This window comes from Eretmochelys imbricata, chromosome 9 (assembly GCF_965152235.1).
Source record: "Eretmochelys imbricata isolate rEreImb1 chromosome 9, rEreImb1.hap1, whole genome shotgun sequence".
Taxonomy (NCBI): domain Eukaryota; kingdom Metazoa; phylum Chordata; order Testudines; family Cheloniidae; genus Eretmochelys; species Eretmochelys imbricata.
This window is the reverse complement of record NC_135580.1, coordinates 76354338-76364784: the sequence shown is the minus strand read 5'-3', so window position 1 is coordinate 76364784 and position 10447 is coordinate 76354338. Positions and strand designations below refer to the sequence as shown.

General features: G+C 40.0%; 1 protein-coding gene across 2 annotated transcripts; it reads left to right on the top strand.

The window, feature by feature from the left end:
• Nucleotides 1–371: 371 nt before the first annotated feature.
• LOC144270063 (putative P2Y purinoceptor 10) lies at nt 372–10214 on the top strand. 2 transcript variants are annotated; one of them, XM_077826261.1, is made up of 2 exons: nt 372–535; nt 8547–10214. In XM_077826261.1, the coding sequence occupies exon 2, from the start codon at nt 8600–8602 to the stop codon at nt 9698–9700; it is 1101 nt and encodes a 366-aa protein (XP_077682387.1). In that variant the 5' UTR covers nt 372–535; nt 8547–8599; the 3' UTR covers nt 9701–10214. The 2 variants fall into 2 exon arrangements, with proteins under 2 accessions (XP_077682387.1, XP_077682388.1); XM_077826262.1 differs by lacking the exon at nt 372–535 and adding an exon at nt 4799–4925.
• The last annotated feature ends 233 nt before the right edge of the window (nt 10215–10447 follow it).

Sequence of the window (10447 nt, the reverse complement as noted above, 5' to 3'; positions counted from 1 at the left end):
CCTTTTCTTTTTGCGAATACAGACTAACATGGCTGCTACTCTTAGATCTATATATTTTTCAGTTATATTTTAGTATTTGCTCACGAGCCAGATTTTTGTGCGTGCACAGTTTTAACAAACAGAAGGAGTCTACAATGACAAAACGTCACAGGCAAAAGTAAAGTATAGCTCGACTGAGGGCATTCATAGAACATAGCAGAAACTCCAATTTCGTGCAAAATTAAAGCCTGAGTTGCATCAGAATAATATCATCTGAATTATTTTACTGTCAGGAGCTGAAAACACGTTAGATGGCTAAATGAAAAAAAAATACAGGATTTCCTGTTATTCAGTCACTGCATCAGTCTGCAGATGTCAGTGGATTTCGGAGCACTAGGACAAGAGGGTGAAAATTCTCTCTCCGTCTGAGAAGTTTTTAAAAATATCTCTATCGTTGGAATCTACAGCATAAACAGTAGTTAATAAAAACCATTTTGCTTTTTCTCTACCCTTCGCTGTGGATATTTCCTTCTTGAAGAATGGAAGTTAGAATGAGGTAAGATTTATTTTTGCTGCACATTTCCTTTTGTAAATCCAAGCCCTGACAATATTCAGCAATACCATCATATGCTTTTTTCAAGAGAAACTTCAAACGAATACTTGTACTGGTAGGCTGTCCTCAGCAGCCTTTGATAGAAGAGCAATTTGTTGTTTTATTTCTGAGTGGGTGGGTAAGTAGAAAGCAATGCACTGTGATAGAAAGACTGTATGAGAAAACAGCTGAAATGTGTTCTACAGAAAATATTATGTTGATTGATAGGATATTACAACAGATCATTCAGTTCTGTTTCACATATTCTTTCAGTTGCATGTGTTAAAAAACTAATGATAATTACTATTTAAACAAAAGCTGTAGAAAGTCTCATCTACTTAAATCAGAAACTCTAGAAAACTATTTTAAGTCATCAAGTGGATTTTTATTAAAAAGATGCATTTCCCCACCCCTGCCATATTTGACTATAATTCTAAAGATGAACCTTTGCCATAAAGTTCAAATTCAGGTTTGGAACTGAGTTTCCCCAAAGTTTGGGGTTGTTTGGATCTGGAATTAGGGCTACCCCTATATAATTCATAAACAAACAAATAATAATAAAAATGAAAAGACGACATTTTTACTGTCTCTTTGAATTTGGAAATTCTAAGCACAATACCACAGAAATGTAGGACTGGGTGGGGCACACAGTGAGTCAGAGTAATGATAATTCCGGCAATTTCCATTGATGCCTACTGTAATAAAGACCATTATAAGTACATAGCAGAAAGTTAGAGTGCTGATATATTAGTGCTTCTTTGCATTTATGTGTATTTTAATTATTGGCTTAACCTGCTAATTGAGCACATGGCTACTCTGTATAACCCATGTTGCTATCACCTTTACCTACATCCTCCCTCCCCATTCATTGTAATGATGCCATTTTTTGTTTCCAGTCTTCAGTTACCCTGTAAACCCTTCACAACAGGAACAGATTGTTAGTATGCATTTATATAGCATCTAGTATAATGGTACCTTGAACCTGCTTGAGACCTCTAGGCACTACTGCAATAACAATACCAAAATGGAAAATATATTTAAATGATTAAAAGCTACAACACATTAATATTTTTCCAAGGTCTTAGAAAATATTACTGGGTCATAACATCACTGTCTTTACCCAGGTGTAGATGAGGGCAGCACTCAGAAAGAGTCAAAGGGGCCAGAGACAGAAAGGCAAGAGAGAAAATTCACCAGAGGTTCACCTGTGAACACACACAAAATAAAAATCACTTATTTCAGGGAGTATTTTATTGAAGAGAACTGGATTTAATCCAAATTGACAGCAGCTTGTCAACAGGTTCTAGATGCATTCATTCCATGTGTGTGTTACAACTAATAGACTACAAAACAAAAAACCGAGTACAAGCCAGCCAGAGTAGCACATATGTTTTCCCCACGTTCGAGTCTGGTCAGCACAATCTCTTTGTTTCCTTTTTTAACGTCTTGAGGCCAAAAAAATCTCAGCTGCATTTAATTAGCTCCTGGCTGGTTCCTGAGCTGCCTCTAAGCCCTTGATACAAATTTTCCCCCAAGCCCGATGTCATTGGTTAGCTTGGCAGGGCCTCCTTATGAGGACAACATGGAGGTCAGGTGTGTTAGGATTTGGGGGCCTCCCCAAGAAGCACCAAAAAGTCTGTACACCCTTTCACAGAAAGCCACACCCAAAATGATACTATAGGACATCATACTAGCCTCAAAGGAAGTGGGGCCTTCAAAAAGTGTTAAGTTAGATACGAATATCTGATTTCTCCATGAACCACCTAGCAGTTTCCCCTCCATATCTTCCTCAGAAATACAGGGCCAAGGCTTCACAATTACTTGCCATCAGGCAGAGAAATGGCTTCCCTGGATTCAAAAAGCAGTTTTTACCAGTACAACAAGGGTTTAATTAACATTAATTGAGTCTTCAGGCAGCCTTCATGCCTGGTGTGAGATGGAGTTAATTAGTTCATCAATATTGAACTCTGTCTTGGGAAGACCACTACCCAGAAAGACACTACATTTCATGTGTCCATCAGGGAGTTGGGGATGGTGGAGACTTTTAAAGAGGACAGTTGAGCCCTAGAGCTCAAGGGGCCTGATACTGACTTCACCTGCTGTAAATCAGAAGTAAAGTAATGATACGGTACTGACAGTAGCCAGGAAAAGGTGCTAGCAATTTATGACTGTTCACTGGTCTGTCTGGAATAAGGTTTAATTTAGTGTATTTATCAATTTTTAATGTAAAAAAAATATGCCCAATTACACATGTACCTAGTTAAAGATTGAAATACAGCCTCCCGTACAAAAAATGCAAAGCCAGCCCAAACACATTCTCAGCTGCGAGGTTGAGAAAAGAGATGGACATGCCAAGTCACTGAACATCGGCTCTGCTGGACAACTTGGAAAGTGAATTCCACAGTTAAGGGCCTCCACTGACTATGCCCTGATAGCAGGCCCTGTAGGGTTACATTTTGAGAGTTTGCTTGAGTGCCCTAGATCCTCCCTCTGGCCAGTGCCATACTGCTCGCTGTTCCAGACTCACCGCCTGCCCCACTCACCCTTCTTGGAGGTGAGCAGTCCTGAAAACAAGGAACAAGATGGATGTGGCTACAGAGGGGACTGGTGAGATAAGCCAGTAACCTTGGTGACAGCAAATACCTCAAGTGCTCTGAGACCATTAACAGCAACAGCCCCAAGCATAAGGGGTCACCTTCCTCATAGCTTTTGTGGGGTCACCACCCTCATAGCTACTGCCAGCACAGACCCCGTGGCAGGATCCATGAGGAATAAAAGAAGTAGATGACCAATAGCCTAATGCAGACAAGCACATCAAGGACAGCTTAACCCATGCAGTCTCCACTGAGGAGCTTCAGCAGCAATTACTTTGTTCACTATCAGAACCATTCACATGAAGCTACACACAGCTTTTCCAAGGACATCTGTATATTTTAAAATATACATTTTTGATTTTGAAAAACACAAGCACGCTAGCCCACACTAACATCTACTTTGCCAAAGTTAATGGTCAAAACTTGACCTACTTTCCCCACATGAGCAAAGTTCATGTATATTTATCTACATGAGCATTTTTTTCTTTCAATCTTGAACATGCTTTAGTGCATTTTTGAAAGAATGCCAGGAGAGAAGAGTAAACTCTCGAAAATTGGAAAGTGGAATCAGTAGGAACTTCAAAAAATGATGACAAATACCTTGACAGTGTTTTTTGTTGTGAAAAGAAAAGGAGTACTTGTGGCATCGTAGAGACTAACCAATATATTTGAGCATAAGCTTTCGTGAGCTACAGCTCACTTCATCAGATGCATGTGGTTGTTTATTAATACTGTAAGACCCTGTTGTCATAGCTCCGGGCAACATGATATTGGCGCCCTTGCTAAGTATAGTCAGCATTACTTCCTCCTAACTACATTGGTCACCCTTAGAAACATGCCAGTTTTGCTTCAGATAATGGTTACGTTTGCATTTGCAGTAATATCTAAATTTCCCTATGCTTATTTTAAGGAATCAGCAAAATTCTGCAGAGATTGGAGTAAAGTTACTCTGGGTTATATTCTCAGAAGTGCAAAGTACCCACAACTACAGCTGAAGATAATGGAAGCTGTGGATATTTAGAACCTCTGGAAAAAAAAAATCAAGCCCTTAGTCACCCCAGGCGAAAAACTCTCCAGTATTTAAAGCTGAGCCCAGTATTCGGGGCAGAGATTAAAGATAATCTAAGCATGGCCCAAAAACCCTGAACAAATATTTTGCCCCAGTTTTTAATAAGAGTAATGAGAAGCTTAGGGGCAGCAGCAGGGTAGGTAATGGAAGGAAGGATATGGAAGTAGAAATTACCCCATCTATATGGAGTCAAACTCAAAAACCTTCATGGGACCAAATTGGAGGGTACAGATAATCTCCATCCAGGAATATTAAAGGAACTGGCACATGCAATTGCAAACCCAATAGAAAGGATTTTTAATAGATCTATAAACTCGGGGTCATACCCTATGACTGGAAAATTGCTAATAAAGTACCTATTTTTAAGAAAGTGAACAAAAAGATCCAAAAAACTACAGGCCCATTAATTTGACATCATTTGTATGCACAGGCTTGGAACAAATTTTGAAAGAGAAAGTATTTAAAGACAGAGTTAATTGATAATTGGAAAAAAATACAACATGGTTTTACAAAAGATAGATCATGCCAGACTAACTTGATTTTTTTTTTTTGAGATGATAACGGATATTTTAGACAAAGAAAATGCAGTGGATCTAATCTACCTGCATTTCAGTAAGGCATTTCATACAGTTCCACATGGGAAATTATTAGTTTCATTGGAGAAGATGGGGATTAATATAAGAGCTGAAAGGTGGGTAAGGAGCTGGTTAAAGGGGAGTCTACAACGGGTCATATGAAAGATGAACTGTAATGCTGTTACTAGTGCAGTTCGTCAGGGATCAGTCTTGGGACCAATCTTATTTAACTTTTTCATTCATGACCTTGGCACAACAAGTAGGAGTGTGCTAATAAAATTTGCAGATGACAAAAAGTTGGGAGGTATTGCCAACGTGGAGGAGGACCAGAATATCATAAAAGAAGATCTGGGCAACCTTGAAAACTGGAGTAATAGAAATGGGATGACATATAATAGTACAAAGTACAAGGACTAACAGTAAATTTTTTTGCTGTAAACTGGGGATGTATCAGCTGGAAAAGACACAGGAGGAGAAAGACCTGGGCATATTGGTTGATCACAGGATGACTATCAATATGATACGGCTGTGAAAAAAGAGCTAATACAATCCTAGGATATATCAGGCAAGGTATTTCCAGAAGAGATAAGGAAGTGTTATTGCCATTATACAAGACACTGGTGAGACCTCATCAGGAATACTGTCTCTCATGTTTAAGAAAGATTAATTCAAACTTGAACAGGTACAGAGAAGGGCTGTTAGGATAATCAGAGGAATGGAAACTCTACCTTCTGAGAGGCGACTCAGGCAGCTTGGCTTGTTTAGCCTAACCAAACAAAGGCTGAGGAGAGAGATGATTGGTCTCTATAAATACATCAGAGGGATAAATACCAGGGAGGGAAAGAAGTTATTTAAGTTAAGCACCAATGTTGACACAAGAACAAATGGATATAAACCAGCCCTCAATAAGTTTAGGCATGAAATTAGACAAAGGTTTCCAATCATCAGAGGAGTGAAGTTCTGGAACAGCCTTCCAAGGGGAATGGTAGGGGCAAAAACCTGACCGAGCTTGATAAGTTTATGGAGCCGATGGTGTGATGGGACTGCCTACAATGGAGTGTGGCCCATCTGCAACTACTAATAGCAAAAATCCCTAATAGCTGGGGATGGGGCACTAGACGGGGAGGGCTCTGAGTTACTACAGAGAATTCTCTCCCAGGTGTCTGGCTGCTGGATCTTGCCCACATGCTCAGAGTGCAACTGATTGCTATATTTAGGGTCGGGAAGGAATTTCTCCCTGGCTCAGATTAGCAGAAACCCTGTTCTTCCCCCCCACGTTTCTCTGCAGCATGGGGCACGGGTCACTTGCTGGTTTAAACTAGCAAGTAAATGATGGATTCTCTGTAATGAGAGGTCTTTAAATCTTGATATGACGACTTCAGTAACTCAGCCAGAGGTTATGGGTCTATTCCATGAGTGGGTGGGCGAGTTTTGTGGCTTGCAATGTGCATGAGGTCAGATTAGACTATCACAATGGTCCTTTCTGGCCTTAAAGTCTATGCGTCTGTGAGTAAAAGGTAAGGGCATCATACTGCAAACACTACTAAACGTAGGCTGGTACTGTCAGGAGGGCTCAGCACACACAACTGGGGCCAGAGTTCTCAGTTCCTATTTAGAAATCAAAATTTGTGGCTAGAACTTCAGAAGAGCTCAGCATGTGCATGGGGGGTGCTGAGCTCTTCTGAAAATCATGCTCCTGGATCCAGAGCTCCTTTGAAAATTTCTCAGTGGGAGCTCCTGGGTCCAGAGCTCCTTTGAAAATTTGATCCCAACTGTGGGTTCTGAGCTCTTGGAAATCTGACCAGGAGCTTTTTAGAAAATTCTAGCCAGGGGGCTTACAAGTGTGAGCAGTCTTATTGACAGCAAAATCATGTCTTCATTCATTACACATTGTCATCAATGCCAGTCTGATTTTCAAGCACTATGATAAAGATTTTGCAAGATCAGGCCCTGATTTCATGTCTACACTTACCTCCGGAGCAAGCGATCCAGCAGGGGTCGATTTATCGTGTCTAGTGAAGACGCGATAAATCGACTGCCAAGCGCTCTCCCGTGGACTCCAGTACTCCACTGGAGTAAGAGGCACAGGTGGAGTTGATGGGGGACTGTCAGCAGTCGACCTACCTCAGTGAAGTGAAGACACTGAGGTAAGTAGATCTAAGTACGTCGACTTCAGCTACGTTATTCATGTAGCTGAAGTTGTGTAACTCAGATTGCTCCCCCCTTCCCTCCCCCGCCAGTGTAGACCCAGGCCTTAGAGAGAAGCAAAAGAGACATTAACTCTGATCCAGCTGTGACACCTTGTGGTCAGTTTAAAAATTTTATTCACAGCATTTGGTGCTAGGGTGAAAATTACATGGTTTAATCTTAAATGATGATGTTAGCTGTGCGTCATTTTATAACCTGCTGCATGAGCAGTAATCCCTTTGCCTAAGAAAATGTTTCCCCAAAAAGGTACTCAGGAAGGGTGAAATTCATCACAGTAAAGAAGGCCTGCATAAGTACCTCTGCACCATTTAAGCCCTCAATGTTGGGCATATGTGGCACATAGAGATTTGTGCAGGTGCATATGGGTGAATGTCACCCAAATTGGGAGAACTTCTAGGGTAATTGAATAGAGATATTTTTCCCATCATGTCTGGAATGGTTAGATGTTATTTTCTGTTATTACAAAATAATGACTGCATTATGCCATGTGTGTAGTAATGCATTTCCAATACCGACATAGAAACTGACGCACATTTGGTTAGATATTAGTTTATAAATCTAGTCCTAAATATGGAGCCAGAGCTCTGATGGATCTGTCTGCTCCTTTCCATCACAGACCTCCTCCACAGTCTGCTGTCTGCTAGCCTTGTCCCTTATTTAAGCTATTTATTGTGTTACTTATGGTAATCTAATACAAGACCTCTATGCCGGTTGTTAAAGATGCTCAGACAGTCTCAGTTAATTCAAAACTATATTTATTTAATCTCTTGTTGGAGACGTCTGTAGGTCTGCATGAGGGCACTGATTCGATAGGCATTTGAATACAGTGTGTAATGAATGAAGTCAAATGTTATGGAGAACCTAGAGATCTGAAGAGTAGCCTGGCAGCTGGCAACAAGCTGATTAATAGCATCACTGTGGTATTAGGACACTGTCAGAGTAGGTTTACATTCTGGATGGAATTCCATAGGACTACCTCAAGTCAAGGCTGGGTGGATGATGAACTGGATCAGCACATCTAAGAGATGGCCCAGTTCTTTATCCTTCCTAGTCAACCTGCACAACTTTCTGATCAGTGCTGGCTGGCTATGGGACCCTGGCAGAGTTGGGTTTCTGGATAGCTTGTGTGTCTATACCCAAATCCCAGAAGACTTTGGGCTGCTGAATGACTGGAATTGATGAATGAATAGGACCCAAGGTTGCAGATGTTCCAGAAACAGCTACTCATGTTGGGTTGGCTACAGAGTCATCCCATTGATAACTGTATTGGGAGCTTGTTCAAGTGACAAAATCTCTTTTATGGCCCTACTACTGATGGTAAAAGCATCCTCTTTGCTTGTCATTTTAATTTCAGTTTCTGTAATGGAGTGAAAAACAAAGCTTTTCTTTACATTCCTTCCTTTTCAATAGGTATTTACTATGTGTAAGGTCTTATTTAAATGTATTTGTCTGAATTAGAAAATACAAACATCAATATTAATAAACACTGAACAGTTTTTGCCTTTACTGTCTTTGTTTTTACTCTACAGAAATCTTTCTTCCATCCCATCATCTCCTAAATGAATGTGCAGATACATTCAAGATGCCGAAAAACAGATCTTCAGGAAACTGCACCGATCCTCATATGGGATTTCAATCCTCCCTATACGCAACCACTTACACCATAATATTCATACCTGGTCTTCTGGCAAACAGTGTTGCATTATGGGTTTTATGTCGCTTCATCAGTAAGAAAAACAAAGCTGTTATTTTTATGATTAATTTGGCTGTAGCTGATCTTGCTCACGTTCTCTCGTTACCGCTACGAATATATTATTATATAAACCATATGTGGCCTTTTGGGAGTTTCCTATGCCAGTTATGTTTCTACCTGAAGTATCTCAACATGTACGCAAGCATTTGTTTCCTTACCTGCATAAGTATTCAAAGGTACCTTTTCCTCCTCCATCCATTCAAAGCAAAAGACTGGAAGTGTAGGTATGATGTCACCATTAGTGCTGTTGTGTGGATCATTGTTGGGGCTGCTTGCTCACCAGTTCCAATCCTGAGAAGTCCTACCTTATCCAACAATACAAACACCTGCTTTGCAGATCTTGAAGTGAAGCAAATGACTATGGGAGCTTCTATTACTTCGGTAACAATAGCTGAATTATTAGGGTTTGTGGTCCCCCTAGTTATTATTGCATATTGCACTTGGAAAATGAGACAATCTCTACAGGAATGTCAAGTGCCCTTGCAACAGAGAAGTGAGAAAGAGAAAGCTTTACGGATGATTCTGATGTGTGCAGCTGTATTCTTCATATGTTTTACACCATATCATATAAACTTTCCTTTATTTATGATGGTGAAACAGAATGTTATTACAAACTGCTCCATACGCAGAAGTACTCTTCATTTCCATCCAGTTTCTTTATGTCTTGCAAGTTTGAACTGTTGTCTGGATCCAATCCTCTACTACTTTATCACATCAGAGTTTCAGAACAAATTATTGCGATGTAGTGGCTTTGCCCTCAGGAGTTGTCTCATGGACAAAGAGAGTGACTCATCTTTCCAAGATAACAGCGATGATATTACAACACAAAAGCCCTTTTCACATTTTAAATTTCGGTCTCTTCCAAAACTCTGGTCAAATAAATACATGGAAACTCCTCCAACTGAACCAGAGGGGCTTTTACTACAATAAACCTTTTGAAACTCAAGACAGTTTGTTCTACATAGGTGCAGTCCAAAGCTCATATGGAGAGCACATGAAGCCCAGAAATATGTACTGAATAATGTCCCTGGCCATTATGTCCAAGGTATCCAGCACAGAAAGACATTTTAACTTTTTTTTTTTTTAATGTCATTCATCCCAATCACTACAACCTCCCCATGCAAAATTCTCTCACACTTCTTGGGTCACCTGTTACATCCCATAATTTATCTTCCTTAAAAAGACACTCCTAGCAGCTGATCTATGTATTGAAATACCATTGACCATCACGGGAATTCCAGCCACTGAACAGTTACAAAACAGCTACAACCTACAGTCCCCCACTCCTGCAGGCCGTTTCCACCTTGACGTTGATGCAGCTATGAAAATGTACCTCATGCTTATGTCTCTGCTTTTAGACAATCCTTGCCCTAAAGAACTCTTACCCAAGGTACATTTAGAATATCTGGTATATCTGTGAATACATTTTTAAATCATTAAATTAATGTTTTCTATTGAAAATAGTAGCATGGTTTGCGTCTTGATTAACACAATTGTTTCCATGTATTCCAACAGAAAAGGAATAATTTCTGATAAGTTAAAATGTTTGACATTCTTGAAAATCCTATTAATGTTCTGGGTTGTTGGGAAGGTTTCCATTTTTGCTTGAATTAATAGCAAAAATACAACCTTCCAAATGACAATTTATTCAGGAACAAGAGTGAATTAAACTTCAAC

Excerpts from the sequence above, each read along its gene's own strand:
- LOC144270063 (XM_077826261.1), top strand. The coding sequence starts at position 8,600 with ATGCCGAAAAACAGATCTTCAGGAAACTGCACCGATCCTCATATGGGA.